At 40.3% G+C, this 17,433-nt stretch overlaps 2 protein-coding genes across 7 annotated transcripts in view; both read left to right on the forward strand.

Annotated features, from left to right (window-relative positions):
• The window catches only part of LOC102451127 (uncharacterized), a 66,422-nt gene extending 64,418 nt beyond the window's left edge, over positions 1–2,004 (forward strand). For all 6 annotated transcript variants that reach the window (XM_089778574.1, XM_075927683.2, XM_089778573.1 and 3 more), the window contains 2 exons: positions 4–118; positions 1,341–2,004. In XM_089778574.1, the coding sequence (XP_089634700.1) occupies positions 4–118; positions 1,341–1,499 (274 nt within the window). In that variant the 3' untranslated portion in view covers positions 1,500–2,004. The remainder of the gene's footprint in view (positions 1–3; positions 119–1,340) is intronic.
• A 2,429-nt stretch (positions 2,005–4,433) lies between these two features.
• Positions 4,434–17,433, forward strand: part of LOC102450720 (actin, aortic smooth muscle-like) — a 28,887-nt gene continuing 15,887 nt past the window's right edge. Inside the window, exons 1-3 of the mRNA XM_075927687.2 lie at positions 4,434–8,064; positions 14,437–14,612; positions 16,243–16,371. Coding sequence (XP_075783802.1) covers positions 14,484–14,612; positions 16,243–16,371 — 258 coding nt within the window. The 5' untranslated portion in view covers positions 4,434–8,064; positions 14,437–14,483. The remainder of the gene's footprint in view (positions 8,065–14,436; positions 14,613–16,242; positions 16,372–17,433) is intronic.

Consider the following 17,433-nt stretch of genomic DNA (forward strand, 5'->3'; position numbering starts at 1 on the left):
TAGACATGAAACGAGTAGTTACAGCACTGTAGCTAGAGAATACACTGTTCAGATGGAGTCTGATGAGGAAAGAGAGGCTTTGATCATCAATCCTAGTGAACATATTGTTGTACGTAAGGTAAGGAAGTGTGTGATCTTGAAGAAATTCTGAGGTATACGTTGCCTAAAAATGGGTGCTCACACTGCCAACTGCAAATGGTACAGAGAATGGAGAAGTCTTTTCTCTTCAGATTCTTTTAATTAAATAATATTTTTAATAAATAATCTGAAAGAATGGAGCAGTAAACGACATGTGTGCTAAAATGAATAATAAAAGAGTAAAACTGTGAACAACTAAACGCATTAGCCCAGATGCTTAGCTGGTATAAAATCATCATGGCTCCTTAAGCTTCATTTATACCAACTGTAGATCTTCCTATGTTATGTCAAGTCTCAGAGAGGTAGCCATGTTAGTCTGTATCTGCAAAAATGAAGAGTGCTGTGGTACCTTAAAGACTGATTTATTTGGGCATTAGCCTTCGTGAGTAAACAAACATTTGGAACATCTGACGAAGTGGGTTTTTACCCGTGAAAGCTTATGTCCAAATAAATCAGTTAGTCTTTAAGGGGCAACAGGACTGCTCCCTATTTTATGTGTAAACATTCTCAGGTGAGGGATTGCTGTTGTAAATATATCTGGAGATAGTCTTTTCAAGAGATGAACTAGAGGGGAAATATTATAGATATGTGAGAGTGCAATGCATTTACTGAATATATTTTTGAAGCAAATACCTGAAATCGACCAGCACCTCCCTCTGTAGTAAAAACCCCCAAACAGCTAACAGTCTTTTATAGTGCCCAGAGATCATGGTGATGGGCACACCGTGGAGTGATGCCTATGTATACATTCAAAATATCAGTGAAAAATTGAAAATAAAACAGCATGTTTAACTTCATCTTTTAGTGTGCTGTGTTATAGATGGTAACCTATAGTTAATGCAAATGTAAATTAAATAAAATATACCGTTTATGTATATTTTGGATGAATACTGAGTATTTACATATATAAATTGTGTATGCGTTATATAATTGTGTGTTTCTTTCTGGTCTGTGTGTATGTAATTAAATATTACAGTCATTCTGTATAGCCTCTTTCCCCTTCTTCCTCTCCCTCTGTATCTTTTTTAACTGCTCCATTCTTTTCCCCATGAATCCCTTATGTTAATGGCATGTTCTTGGGTACCCATTTCTGAAGACCGAGTTGGAAGGATATAGTGCTTCACAAATCAAGCTTTTATAATAAGAGCTGCTCTTGCATCTTTTTTGATGATTGCTTATTTGAAGTTGTTTGTTTCCTACAGATGAAAGGAGGAGCCCTTTCTTTCAAAAGATGGCTTCAAGGGCGAAGCCTTTACTGCTCCAAGATGCTGACCTCCCGAGCTAAATCCCGCTATTTATTCCTCACGTACTTGGTGACACTACATCTTGTTGTTGTTCTGTGCCTCACTGGCATTCTCTAAATGCACTGCAACTGCTGGGTAAATTATTTTCCTTTAGATAATGGTGTGCCAATTGAAGATAATGGACTTTTCACATGCTGTTATTAAACTATGCACTGGACACAGTTGTATATAGCCTCATTACAATATGTGTATTTTGAACTTCTTTCAAGAAGTTTCTGTATATCTCGGTTACTCCAAAGTTGACTTGAATTGCTCCTTAACAAATGAATATTATATTTGCTAAAGAGAAGATATTCCCCTCCAATGCAACCCATAAAGAAACTGCTGCATTATATTGTTTGGGAATATATAATGATTGAATACTACTGAATTGGGTTGTAAATGGTATCTTTTCTATATAAATTTTATTTTAAGAGAGTTACACTATAAATTTTAAAGTAATATCAACTATTACTGTTTGTTAGCCTCTTGATCATAGCAAGAAGCTCTACAAAGTGCAATAAAAGAAGAAAGCTGGATTCATGATGGATTTCTTGTCTGGAAATAAAACTTTAAGAACTGAGCTCTGCTTGGATGGATGTATGAAGGGTAAATACTGGATCGTCTATGTAGTTACTAACAGGATGCACTATTATTGTATTAATGAGAAAAAGGTGGCAGTTAACAACAAGAAGATCTTTGACACTACACGTTTAAATATAGACTCACAATTAAGACATTCCTCCTTGCTAATCTCAAACGGCTTTTAGTCTGACCACATCACTTCACACTACAGTTGCTCTAACCTATCTCAGTTAACTGACTTACTGTTGCAGCTTCTGGCACCCCCAGACAGGATCAGGCCCCACTCCACATTTAGAAGTCACATCCCTGGACATCTGTCTAGTGCATCTGGATTTTCATATTTTCTTATGTTCTCTTAAACCATTGGATAAATAGGTTATGTGATCATCCACACGTTTCAGAATGTTTCTTGTAATTCATACGTGAAAAGCACATAATACATTTTCAAGTGAGCAGTGAGGAGACATGCTTTCTGGTGTTCTCTGTATGAGCATAATGAAGCATCTTGTTTAAATATATACATGCTTTGTTATAATGAGCAATGAGTGACGTTTTCTGAGTCCATAAGTAAGTTCTTTGTAAAGAAGAGAGACTACTGCTAATGCAGTGACATGATGATTACTATGTAATTGGGAGTTTTGGATTATTTTATCAAGGATATCAGCAGTAGCACATTGTAGTACAGTAGTTCACTTTCTGAGCCTGTTTTAAACTACAAATTACTATATATGAGAAATGAAAATGGGAAATTAATATCAGTTGAGGCTTTAGCTGGATAAAAGTTCTTTAATATAGTATTCCATGTTGGATGTTAGTCTTGGATATGTAGTTTTTTAAACGTGAGGTGACTCATCAACATCAAATGTATTACTTTTTTGGCAAATATGATTTCTTTTCAAGATTTACCACCAAAGGCTGTGGTCCTGCTACTGTTAGCAGTTTTTCTTCAGTTCATTAAATGTTTGTATCTTTTTATCAGATACATTGTGCTGTTTGCCCATACATTATTTATAGAATAATTTTTAATTAGAGCTAGAAGAGAACATTGGTTTATTTTGGTCAGTGTTAGAAATTGTATTTTTGCCAGAAACGCATTAGCTGAGGCCATGTTTTTTGCCATATACAAATATTTATTTGATCCAGAAGAGCTATATTAAAGAAATGAAACCCATTAAAAGAGCCCTGTTAGAAAAGGGTTAGCAGCTCAAATGGCCTTGTTAAAAAGGAGTACATTATGGCCACCTTAACTTTCCTCCTAAGGATCACAGAGGAGTGTTTGCATTTGGGGAAGTCTATCCAAATAAGCTGTCAACTGATTGTCATATTCTGGGCACTGCCAGATTGGAGTGCCCCAAATACTGCTGATATTTGTGGCTCTCTGATTGTGAGGGACACACAAGCTGGCATGCACTTCATGTTCTGTAGGCTGTACAGCTCCGATTGAGTTCCACAGCCTGCCAGAAGTAACTACAAGCACACACATGCCTTGCCCAGTTTAGTTAATGTTAGCAGGTGATCCCCAACATACTCCCGGATTTGAATTTTCCAAAAACTATGGGCTCTGCAATGTGCATACAATTCCAGTGCACTTTTATAATCTACTATATATTAGAGTTTGTCTGTTTGTTCAAGAGCTCCTCCTAAATGATATCAGCTAGTATCACCAAATTCTCTGTACACCTTTCTCTTACCATAACTTGAAGCAAGTTAAGGTTTTGGTTTTACTTGGTTTTTCAAAAAAAGTTATGACCAAGCTTCTCTCTCCTGCTGAGTGTTGATGTCAGGCTGTCTCCTCTTGCACTTGTTAACCTGATAGCTTTGTTTACCTAATATGTAAATAGACCTTCATTGTCTCTACTGGCTGGTGAGAGAAACAGACACGTTTACCAGCTCCCCATAATATGCCTGGTTTAAACACATTTTAGTGATCGTTCTAGCATATAGCCATAACTCTTAATATCCATTGCCTACATACATCATACAAGAATATTAATGATCAGTGACTTTAGTTTTCCAGTGACATTTTATGACACCTTTTAGATGCCAAATGACACCTAATACATTATTGTTACAAAGAACATGTTGGGCCTGATGATCTACTGACAGAGAAGTGAGCCACAAATGAGTCTGTCACATCTGTGCAGGGTGAAAATAACGTAAATGTCTTACAGGTACTGTCTTATTGCATCCCCCCCGGAGGGGAGGGGGGGTAAGGCAGAGGGTTGGGGTGCGATACAACAGTACCTGTAAGAAACATATGTGTGGGTTGAGTGCAAGGGGTTCAGGGCAGGGAATTGGGAGTGTGAGGGGGGCTATAGGGCATACAGGAAAAAGGCAAGAGATTGGGTGGTATGGGCAAGAGGGCAGAGTATAAGGGTGTGGGGAGGGGCTCAGGGTGGAAGTATGGGGGATGCAGGAGCCAAGGCAGGAGGTTGGGTGTGTGGGGGAGCTTAGGGCAAAGGTTGGGGAGTGGGCAGGGTTGGGCAGGCAGGCTAGGCCACCATATCCCCAGGGCAGCAAGGACTGTGCTGCTCAAATGCCCGAGTTCCAGGGCTGGAACCTCCCTGCTCCCAGATGTCCAGCGCTGAGGGCACAGGGGGAGTGATTCGGGCTCCTGTGGGATGGGGTCAGAACAGGAGGAATACCCATGACCAGCATTGGCAGGGGAACCTTTCCCCAGTATGGTGGCCTGCAATGTTCAGAGCCCGACTCGCACCCAGCTACTTTGTTATCTGCGCCACACCAGAGTACACTGGCTTATTTTCATCTTTGCATCTGTGTTATAGTGATGCTTAAATGATCAAATGGACCAAGAAATTTTTAGGACTAACTTGATCCTCTTTTCCAGATTAGGCATTCCCATGCATATGTCTGTTTAGGAGTCCTAGGAAGATGGCCAGGTTGGACTTGATTGTGGGGGGTTTTTTTATGTCATTAAATGCGTAACCCATTTTTGTAAGACCCAGCTTAAGAAAATGTTTCTCATAGAAGATCTGCATTAATGCAATATTTCATCAAAATCTCTACTACTTTGGACTTTGTAATACCCAGGATTCATCGTCAAATTAGGCTTTTCATAATAGGGGCTGTAATGCTCATCTCTTCAACTTGCTTTTAGTTTTTTGCTGTGAAAATCCTCAACTAAAACCACTCGTCTTAAATTAGTTTTGATTTAGCAACACTTTAGAGACCAGTGGAACTGTCCAGGTTTACGGTGACATAACTGAACCGAGTATCTTTCCTAACTAATAGTCTTCACAAATGCAGTATGCATTGATGGCACAACATTCATAAAACATATTTGTTGGACTTGAGTGTATTACAAACCACACTCCTTGATAGCACTTGGTCTGTAGCTTCATTGAGTTCATTGGCATAATTCCTGATTTATACCAGTATAAATGATAACAGAATTGTGCCCATAGTTTTAAGACAAGGAAGGTAAGAGGAGAGAGGTAGGTACTGTCATTTACTATATGTCTGATTTTAAATGGTTTTTGCTTTATTATGTTAAACATGTAGGAACCTTGTTTGGAGCTTGAGCCTGAATTCATGACACACAGATTCACTTCTTCACTTTGCCTCTTCCTCTATGACCTTGTGTGGCAATTGTTTGTATTGTCCAGTTTTCTCTATTTGTAAAATGGGAATATACTTAATGACTGACATGAAAGAGAGGAAGGACATGAGGCTAGATGATTACAATGTGCTGCGCTCCTTTTGGATAAAAGGATCTTCATAAGTGACAGAATGTTATCTGGAAGTTTGAAAATGACAGCGGATGTTCACCTGTCCGTGAAGAATGATGGATGACCAGTTTAAAAGTTAGACTGTACAATTACAGTTGTTCAAAGATCAAGAAAGTTTACTTAATCAGGCAAGGGGGAGTCCGACAAAAGCTGGGATACATGCATACAAACACATGTGAATAGCCTTTCTTCTTGTGTATGGGACCTACTTTCTAGAAGTGAAAGGCCCTTCTAGAGAGAGCAGAAAATTGAACACCTGGAGAGTTTTGAAATGGAAAGCATCTAGTGACAACAGGGTTGTGGGACAAAGCTGATTGTTAGACCATGTGTCACGAGGAGTGAAAGTGAATAATTTTCCAGGGGGTTGAAGGACCCTTGTAGTATTTGAATTCTGCTACATAGGCACGTGGTACATTTGGGATATGGGGAGGTATTTGGTCAGATCTTGATACTTAAAAAATTAAAATTTATTCACAGTAATATCTGAGACGCTTCTATAATTATTTAATTTTCAGAAAGTAGGGAAATAATGCAGAATTTTAATTACTACTGTAGGTAAACATTGACTCCTTAATAGGGACCATTAAGAAAGGGGTAGAGAATAAGACGGTACATTTACACAGCAGAGCTAAATCCGAAATAAGCTATGTAACTTGAGCTACATTAATTGCATGGCTTAAGTCAAAATAGCTTATTTCGGCTTTTGGTGCTGTCTACACAGCAGTGAGTCTGAGAAAGTGAACTCTTCCTCCGACTTCCCTTAAACCTTGGAAAATGAGGGTTTACAGGAGTCAGATTAAGAAGTCCTCCAGCTGGACATTATTTCAACATTATGTCGAAGTAACTGCTTGTGTGTAGACGGGGACTATATTATTTCAGAATAACGTTAGTTATTCCGAAATAACACTGCTATGTAGACATACCCAGAGAATAACTTACTGCCTCTATATAAAATCATGGTACGTCCACATCTTGAATACTGCATGCAGATTTGGTTGCCTCATCTCAAAAAAGATATATTGACATTGTAAACATTTCAGAAAAGTGCAACAAAAATTATGGGTATAGCTGCCATAGGAGGAGAGATTAATAAGATTGGGACTTTGCAGCTTGGAAAAGAGATAGCTAAATGGATTTATAAAGTCATGTCTTGTGTGGAGAAAGTGATTAAAGGAGGAAAGAACTCTAGGGGTCACCAATGAAATTAATAGGTAGCAGGCATAAAATAAAAGGAAGTACTACTTCACACAACTCACAGCCTTTGGAACTCCTTTCCAGAGGATGTTGTGAGGCCCAAGACTATAACAGGATTTTAAAAAGAATTTAGATAAGTTCATGAAGGGTAGGTTCATCAATAGCTATTTGCCAGGATGGGCATGGATGGTGTTCCTAGCCTCTGTTTTCTATTAACTGGGAATGGGTGACAGATGAATCATTTGATGGTTACCTGTTCCATTCGTTCTTGGGCCCCTGGCATTGACCACTGTCAGAAGTCAGAGTACTGGGCTAGATGGAACTTTGGTCTGACCCGGTATGTGTGTCAACCAACAAAGCTATTGCTTATTCACTTTTATGGGTCTTTATTTCTTTGTTTTTGACCAAGACTGTTTATTTTCTATGTGGATTCACCATTTCATGATCTTATAAAAGTTCAAGAACATCACAGCCATTTTGCCATAGACACACTGCGTAATAACCCTCTTGAGATGTAAAATAGTTATCACTCAGTTGGGTGACTTGTTGCTGATTCAACCCCCATTTTCAGGTACACAGTCATCCAGTCACCAAGATAAGCTGGCTATTTTCTGTCTCTGTACTACAAAACCAGATAACACGTACAGTTGAAACACCAGTACTGTACATGGTAAGAACTCTTCCTTTAACCAGTGGCAGCTTATAGGTGGCTGGTAAGAGAATAATAGTAGGCTATTTTTATTATTTGTGGTGTAATGAAGCAAAATACTTTCCAGTGAAAGTACAGATTATTTCAGTCTTATTCAGCCCTTGTGTGAGAGAGGTTTTTGTCTTTTAGAGGGAGAAATGTCTAGTATTAGCCATAGCATAGTGAACAACTTAGTGAGTGGGAAAGATTCCAGAGTTGTCAGAAATTCTGCCCTAATTTATCCCGTCCTTTAAGCTGTCACTTTGATAAGCACAAGCTGAAAACAAACGTTTCCAAAAATGGCTCGACAGAGGTAGGTATTCTGCGAACTCCATTCCAGAAGCCAATATAAATGTAATAGAAGGTGAGATCATTTCACTTTTACAAAGGAGCTTTTACAAACCCTCGCCATCTCCTGTTCCCTTTGGTAAGTATTACTCTGTGATAATTTGACATTGTATGTAATGATTTACCACGACAGGCCAAGATATCCAGGATCTCAAGGATATCTGATGCTCTTGCTCCTTTGCAAAATATGGATTAGATCTTGCTTCAGTCATGCAAGTATTCCTAAAAGTGTGACTCCTTAAGTTATCAGAATGTGACTCTATGGCTATAATATGCTGAGACTCAGCATTATTATAAGGCGTGTGCCACAGAACTTGACTTCCTATGTGATTTAGGAGAACTGGTGTTTGTAGATTGAGCTACCAATTACTGAGCAACCAAAATAAAAAAAGCAAAAACAGAGCACAAAATGAGAAGTTTTTTAAATATTTTCTGTTGCTTACAGTTACTTGACATTATTTTATAGGACAGAAAATGAGCTGCTTGTTTTGTAAAAGGGATAATGTTTTAGTAATACAAGACCTTTTCACTACAATTTAATTTTGGGAGTTTGTGAGGGGTGGTCAGGTTTTTTGAGAGTATATATTAAAAAAATCGAACGTCATATAAATATTTTACTATTAGAGATTTGAATTAGATATTAATGACCATATGTATTTCTGATGCACATGGGAGTGCTCTTGTATGAATGGCGAAACTGCACATATCTTTCAGAAAGATTTACATAGATAAACTATAAAAGGCAGTTCTGCGCTGCAGTAAATTCAGAACCTTCCTTGTGTTTTTTTGGTTGGGTAAGGGCAAGTCAGATTGGAATTCATGTGAAGTTTTCTGTTGTGTTTTAATGGGTTTTGGTTCATGAATTAAGAATAAGGATTGTTTAAAGGCACTTAATGCGCACTCACTTATATATACATTGAGCAAACATTTATAAAATAATGCTAAAACTGCTAACTAACCTGCAGTGAATTTTATGGTATGACATTATGGAAAGAGAGCAAACATCCTATCCTTCTCCTGCTAAGTTGACTTTAGAGCAGGCATAAATCTCCACTTATTTCATATGTTACTGTTAGGTGCAAAATACCAGTTGTATAATTGGTTACAAATTTTGGACACAATTTGCTACGTAGTTTCAAAGGATATTAAGTAAAGTATTGACATACTTAATAGGGTCTTTGAACAGGGGTTCTTAACCTTTTTCTTTTGAGACCCCCATCATGCTATTAAAACTCCAGAGTCCAAGGGGGCAAGGAAGCCTTGGGACAGGGGCTTGGGCATAGACATAGTTTGATACCTATTTTGAGGGGAGGGGCCAGCAGGGTTTGAGCCAGTTCTACATAGTAGTTCCAAAGAGGGAATACCACCTCCACTCCAGACTCACCTCAGCCGGCCATCCACCTGTCTGCATTGGGTGGAGTACAGCCAAAAAGTATAGCTCAAAGGGCTTAGCTCAAAACGTTTGAAAACATCTTAGTGTGCAGAAGGGGGTAGTGAGGGGCTGTGTGCAGACGGGATGGCTCAGGGTGCAGGGAGGGGGTAGCTAGGGGCTGTGTGCAGACAGGGTGGCTCAGGGTGCAGGGAGGGGGTAGCTAGGGGCTGTGTGCAGACAGGGTGGCTCAGGGTGCAGGGAGGGGGTAGCTAGGGGCTGTGTGCAGACAGGGTGGCTCAGGGTGCAGGGAGGGGGTAGCTAGGGGCTGTGTGCAGACAGGGTGGCTCAGGGTGCAGGGAGGGGGTAGCTAGGGGCTGTGTGCAGACAGGGTGGCTCAGGGTGCAGGGAGGGGGTAGCTAGGGGCTGTGTGCAGACAGGGTGGTTCAGGGTATAGGGAGGGGGTAGCTAGGGGCTGTGTGCAGACAGGGTGGCTCAGGGTGCAGGGAGGGGGTAGCTAGGGGCTGTGTGCAGACGGGGTGGCTCACGGTGCAGGGAGGAGGTAGTTAGTGGCTGTGTGCAGATGGGCGGTACAAGGTGTGAGGAGAGCATAGCTCAGTGTGGGGGCTGCATGCGCCGAGTGCTCTACCGCTGCCCCTATTCCAAGAGTGGTCTGCCAACCGTTGAGCCAGGTCTCCCTACCCAGGTGGCTCTTACTGGCTGTCTCTGGGGAAGCAAAGGGGGCTGGGAGTTGAGCAGCAGCTTCAAGATGGGGCACAAGCAGGAAAAGGGGAGCACTGCCACTGCTTGTTCCATGGCACCAGCCAGAGCTGCCACTGCGCCACACTACCTGACTCTGGCTTCCTACTTCTGACCTGCCCAGGGTGGGGAGAGATTGGGAGTAGAGGAGGTGTGGAGCTGACCCCAGAACTGCTGTGCTCTTCTGCTGCTGGGGGGACAGGGACTGCCCTCCATGTCCCTGACTCTGGCCCTTAGGCTCAGAGCTTCTGACCCACAGGAAGTACCAGGGTTCAGGGCTTCAGCCCCTGTGCCTCCCAGCTTCAGTCCCATGGGCGGTGGGGGCGGGGAGGAGGAGCACTGGAGATCAAGGTTTCAACCCCATATGGCTTCAGCTCCAGCTGCTAACTTCAACTGTGTGGAGGTACGGGGGTTTATGCTCTGGGTTTCAGGTGCAGAGCCCTTATGGACCTGCTGCTGAGAACCACACTCAGACAACTTACCCCTCCTTTATGAAAGATGAGTAAATAAAAGTAGGTGAAGTACTCAATGCAAAACATAAAAAATAAGATTCAGGTGTGAGCGCCAGAAAATTCATGTTTAAGTCAGGATCTTTGTTCCTTTGTTTTGTCGGGAAACACAACAACAATAAAAACTCTAGAAGCTCAGATATTCCTTGCGACATTTCAGCCCCAAGTTAAACTGTTTTTATAGTCTAAATATAAAACTCTGAAATAGGGATATGAAGGACTAGTCGACTAGTCGCTTCCCCCGCCTTGCTACCTCTAACAGATAGAGGCAGCAAGCAGGGGAGAAGAGAGAGGTACTTCAAAGCAGCAGCACCGCACAGAGCCCAGGGTCAGCTGGGGACTCCATGCGGCACTGCCGCTTTGAAATGTGGTGTGGAGCCCAGGGTCAGCTGGGGACTGATCCCAGCTCCAAGCAGTGCTGCCACTTTGAAAGGTTCAAAGAGCCCGATGCCAGGCTCCCCATGGCATTTCAAAGCAGCAGCACTGCATGGTGCTGCAAGGTCAGCTGGGGACTCCCCAGCTGACCCCGGGCTTCGATGCTTTCGCCTTGAAGTGTAGCAACAGCCTTAAAGCTGTTGCTACACTTCAAAGGTGGAAGTGCCCTATCAACTAATAGAATAGTCGATGCAAAAATGCATTGACTATTTGATTAGTCAATTACGCAACACTTAACATCCTTTATTCTGAAACAAAAGTTTACAAGAGAAGTATTGACTTAAGCAGCAGCCATGTTTAAACTCTTCATTGTATGAAAAAGGGTAAGGATAAAAATATAGTTTGGGATCCCTAAGTTGTAGTCAGGGATCTTTTAATAATTTTCTCCAAAGACCATTAAACCCATTTTCTCCTAAATTATCCTAATATTTTAGTGGGCATTGTTAGTAGCATTTTTGTAATTCTCCTTTCCATTCTGAATACCGACAGCAGATATCCAAAGAGCTGCCTTAGTGGAAAGGAAAGGAGCTAATGGTTAATGCTTCTGTAGGTTCTGAGAAAGCTACAGGCACCATCCCATCTTGGCATATTCTGAAAGTGCTGCACTGTAAACCTAGGGAAGGAGCCGGGTTTCGGAAGTCACGCTGCAGTTTCAAAGCACTGTTTGTGAGCTATTTTTCTGAGTCCTCCTAGCACAAGTCCCCCTAGCTCACATCTAGTGTTGACCTAGGCTGGGAGGCTCTCTGCTGCAGGCTGAACAGATGGGTCCTAAGTGTTGGATGCTTCAGCAGTTGAGGCCTAATAGAAATAATAAGCAAAGTGTGGCTTTGTTTCTGAAGATAAAGGGCCAAAATCTGCTATTGGTTGCATCTACACAATAACCCCCAGTGGCTTGGGAACTAAGCATTAAAAACTGGAGATATAATTTGATCCATAATCAGTATTTACATGAGCAACTCAAAGTTGTCTTGAGATTTTTCTGTGATGCTTTTTTAACACAATGGTTTACCTAGTTTTTAAATAGTAATGCACTTAATCTGACTTTTATGTACCAGAGATACTTAGCATATGTGTGACTGGGAGCAATGTATGTTTCACCATTAAGCTATTGCAAAGCAAATCCAGCAGCATGTCCTCTACATCTCTGCCTAGAGCCAGCGTGAGCTAGCAGAGCCTTTTGGGAGAACTAGACTTGTGAAAGAAAATATTTCCCCAGTTTTAGGCTTTTAGAATCACACTCTATCTCAGATGCACTAGTGCAAACCTAAGGGAATTCCATTGCAGTGTCCCTTGTTCTGACTCCAGATTTTCACCCATGTAGATAAAATTGTAATCTGGACCCATCTTTATAATGTCAGAGTCACATCAGTGAATGAAATTATCAAACACATGGTTTCAGAAGACAGTAAACAACAATCAAAGTCAGCATGACTGGCTGTTTAGAAACAACAATCAAAGTTAGTGTGACTGTTCAGAAAGAGAAGACAACACTAGCAATAGTAATTAAGTTACTAAGTGAATGTATTTAGTACAGTTAACAATTGGGTGATCAAACTATCCGTTCACAGAAGAGTTTTTTGGATAGAGATAAGTTAATAAAAGTTAAAATGATTTCTCTTTAATGATATTTTGGAATGCTGCTCTTTGCATCATGATCACATCTTTTGGTATTGACCAATTTAATATTTAGTTTTATCAATATCACCCTTTCAAAATTCTGTTTCCTGGGGAAAGGGGTATAATTGAGCAGGTGAGGAGGGAAGGAACAGAAATGGGCAAGTAAAATCTCATTAGTTATTTACAGTCTCATCACAGAAGAGGATGGTTAGTGAATTTTTTGCTGGTTGCTGATATACTGTACTGTGATGTTTTTGTCATGACTTTAGAAAAAAGTCAAGAAGTTTAACGCACTGATGCTTTGCTGTGTAATGAGGGGAAAACCCCATTAAACTTTCAGTGGCACGAGTAATTTATTCACTTTTAGCATTTCCATTGCTCACAAATCCAGCTGTTTTCTGATTGACCTCCAATTAATTAATCAGTTTACTAAGTATACCCTTGCTTCATAAAACATAGCAGGGAGGGAGACTTTAAAATAAATATTTCTTTTTGGTGGATGGGTGTGAGGGCCATGGAAAGGTCATGGGACATACCAGCTTACCCCTAGAACTGCAGAAATCATGGGGAGAGGATGTACCTGCTCCACGGCACCATAGTACCCTGAGAAGCCGAGCTGGCATTGGCTTCTCTGTTCATGCCTTCCAAAGATCCACCATCTCAGAGAGGGTGCAGATGTAGCTTGGGATTAGTATAATTGTGAGCACCATTTATTTCTGCATGACTGAGGGGCACCAGGGTCATGCTGCTCCTTGAATCTCCATGCCCCTCACCTGAGCAGAGGCAGAGACACTTCTGTAAGTTGCTATGTTTCTGCCCATGTAAATGGAGGGGAGCACCGGGTCTGAAAAGAAAACTTGCAGGATCCTAAACAGGAGTCTATAGGAGAAACCTAGGTTCCAGTGAAATCAGTGGGAATTGTGCCATCAGTTTTAATGGGGTCAGGATTTCACCTAATGTGTTGGTGAGCTGCTAGTTTTGGCTACTTGAGCCAGTCATGTACTGCTCCACTTCCTAGAATAACCCCATTGATAAGGAATTCACCATTTACAAATATAGAATAGCTCCTGTAGCAAGCACTTAACAGAGCAGCTGCCATTTAGAAACACACAGCAGAAACGTTGTGGGAGGATTGTTTTTAGTCATTCATTTCTGAGATTGGCTCTTACACACTGTGGTTGGGGGAGAGGAATTTGGAATATATTTGTAGACAACGCAAATAGTGTTTAATACAATGGATTGTGTTACTCTGACACTTTCACATGCAATTTAGTGCTAAAAACCTCCTGAAATGGCATCCCAGGGGATATATGGAATTCAGTCTTAGCTATCTGAGTACAAGGAAAACTGGATCATCTAGAATAGTTAAGTGAGCCCTGGCACAATAGGGCTACTCACATTGATGTTAATGGGAAAGTTGAACATCTCTGTCCTGAATGAATGTGACTAATGGTCATTTAATGACACCAAGATGCCTCTGGACACTTTGGGGGTACTTGAGAGGTCACACAAGGCAAGGGATTTGCCTTTGGATGTGGGAGGTGAAGGTCTTGATCTAGCAAACCTTCAGCGTATGTTTAACTTTAAGCATGAGTAGTTTGACTAGCTTCACTGGGACCTACTCTTGCTGAAAGTTAAGCATACGCTTAAGTGCTATGCTGAATTGGGGTATGAGTGTAGTCTTCAGTGCTTAGGGTTATTTTTTAAGACTTTCTTACAGCAATATAATATCTAAATGATCAAAAGCTGCTTCTGCCCCCAGCCACCTGCAGTAAGTAGCAGTTGCTACAGCCACAACTGTGAGATACAATGTGTGATGAAGATGAAACGACTGCTCTTGTATGTGATAATGGCTCCGGGCTTTGCAAAGCTGGATTTGCAGGGGATGATGCACCAAGGGCTGTTTTTCCATCGATTGTTGGACGTCCTCGACACCAGGTCAGTTTCTTCCAAAAGGAGTGTTGTATGGTTTTATTTCTCTAACACAGTCCTTGAAAACTATGTTAGGTATGATATAAGCATAACATAGGGTGTATGACTTTTTAAAAATTTTATTTAATTAATGTTTGCCCCTCAAAATCAGGGAGAGCAGGAAAAAAAGACAAAAGGGCAAGAACTTATGGAATGAGAAGGAAAAGAAAGGTAAGGGGCAGGAAAAGAAAGGGAGACACACATCTTGGCTTCCATCCACTTGGAGTTAATCCAAGCTTTCTAAAAAGTTAGACCAAATATTTTTGAACTTGTCTGATCTTCTCCAATGATCCAGTTCTAATGCATGCCAACTTCCACAGGTTTCCATGGGACATGTGTATGTTTAGAAACTGGAGACTTGGGTCAGATGATTGTTTGGGACTAAGCTTTCTTGCCCTAATGCTTTTGCCAGTTCTCTGGAAAAGGTATTGTCAGGTTGTAAAGTCAATTAGTGATCTCCAGTAGCATTTCAATGGTCATTCCAATGGTATTCATGTGCATTAGTGAAACTGCAACTGGTGCTGCAACATCATAGAGAGTGGGCTTAGCAAGTCAATAATATGTTAAATGATCTCATGAACATTTCACTGTAAATACTTTCAGCGTTGTAATAATAATTGCCAGTTAGTAACTTAAAAAGTCCATCTATTCCCGTGATTTGACATTGTTATTTAGCATGACATTGGTTGTTGTCTTTTACCTCCCATTATAAAACAGTGTGAACACTAGGACCTTAAACTGAGGTTAGGTGACTAGTGAGGGCAATTGACTAATGATCCTTAGCTGTTAGAGAACAATTAGCATAAATAAAATGTATTGCTGGGAGACCATAAATACTACTAGCAACCAAATTTATAATAGAAATAAGATCCATTATAATTACATTAAGCGCTGGTAGAGACAATTAAGTTTCCAGTTAGAGTCCTCGGTAACATCCCTTTATCAATTTAAGTAAAACTGATTAGCACAATTCTGAGGCTAGCAGTTTTTTTTAACTGCTTAAATGTCTTTTATATTTAAAAAAGAAATACCTGTATTTTCAACAATTTAATAATTTTCAAAAGTGAATGCTTGCCACAAAATACAAAATATATTTTTCTGCCTGTCAAAAGTGGTTTACTTCTTTCAGTAAAAGAATGCATGGAATTCAAGGTCAGGATGTTATATTTCTGAAAACTAAAATGTGTCTCAGTAGCTATGAATAAAACATAATGAAAACCTGCAATAGTGAAGGCACAAAACACTGTATACAATTTAACTCTTTGTCTTCTCCATTGGGTATTATTAATCATTAGAGTTAACATGCAGTTTTAAGCTCAACAAATGCATGCAGCTCAACAGGGGTAATGGTGAAACTGACTGGACACAAAGCAGTGCCAAATGCACAGAGAAAAAGTGGAAAAATAAATATTTTTCCTCTCTAATTTTTCAGTTATAGGTATTGCAAAAAAAAAAAAAAAAAAAAAAAAAAAAAAGCCAAGGATAGTAACTAGAGTAGATACAACATTTTCAGACAGAAATATGATTTTTTTCAAGATAGCAATGTCCCTTTAAAATACACAGTACAACACTAATTGTTGATGACTACATTTTCCAGGGTGTTATGGTAGGAATGGGCCAAAAAGACAGTTACGTTGGGGATGAAGCCCAGAGTAAAAGAGGGATCCTGACACTGAAATACCCCATTGAGCATGGGATTATCACTAACTGGGATGACATGGAAAAGGTGAGTGTTTTTCTTAATTTCATTTTGTCTGAGTCATTATTAATTTGTTTTGGGTAGCATCACGATATGTCGGACAGGCAGAAATAGGCACAATCCATAAAAGAACAGATACATAGAACTTATTGGGAAGATTATATAGTACATTAGTGGAGCAATCATGGTGATTGATCTTGTCTTGACAATAAAAATTGCTGAGGCTTTTTAATTTTTCCAAGTTGTACATATACTTTTATTCTAGTTATTCCTCAGCTGTGGCAGTAGGATCTAGAACCTTATTGGTTGCATTTACACTATGCTGATCCAAGTCTCAAAGTCCTCATTTAGGCAAAGCTATCTACTGGAATTTGGTCAAAGTAAAAGTAACCTGACCAACAACAGCACCCAGAAGTTTTTTTGCTTTGGGAAGTTAATTACCTGGAAATAAATATCTGCCATTGGATCAAATTAAGAATCATTGTCTGAAACATGAATGAGTTAAAAAACCACCCAGAAATGAGAAGATTTTGCCAAGGAGGAAGGGAGTGATTCTTGTTACTCACCAGCTTCCCCTTTGGCAGTTTGCAGAGTTTACACACTCAGGAAGGAAAGGAATACCCTTAGATTTTTCTTAACAAAAAAACACTTAGACTGTGATAGCTGGGGGACTGAATTTTGTGGTGGGAGGACTGTCAAAGCTTGCATTGCCAGATATACACAGCACCATCAGCCATGAAAGATTCCAGTGTGCTTTACAAATTACCTGGCAAATAAATTCAGTTAATGTAGACTAATGACAATTCAACTCTGGGTCCAGGTCTAGCCATCTGATTTTCACAGATGTTGGAAAACTCTGGACTTTATTTATAAAGCCTACATCAGCTAGAACCTAAAATCCCTATTGATGGTGACATTTAGGATACTATAGAAGCCACGGAGAAACTCTGCAGCCTGGACTGGAAAATACCTTCCCTCACATAACTCTCCAATGCTTAGGGCAGCTACTGCATTTGGATTTGAACTTTAATGGGCACAGCCACTTAATAAGGATTACAGGCTGCCTATCTTGATATCCAAAGTAGAAAG

The sequence above is a fragment of the Pelodiscus sinensis genome, chromosome 5 (assembly GCF_052426305.1).
Source record: "Pelodiscus sinensis isolate ZL-2025 chromosome 5, ASM5242630v1, whole genome shotgun sequence".
Taxonomy (NCBI): domain Eukaryota; kingdom Metazoa; phylum Chordata; order Testudines; family Trionychidae; genus Pelodiscus; species Pelodiscus sinensis.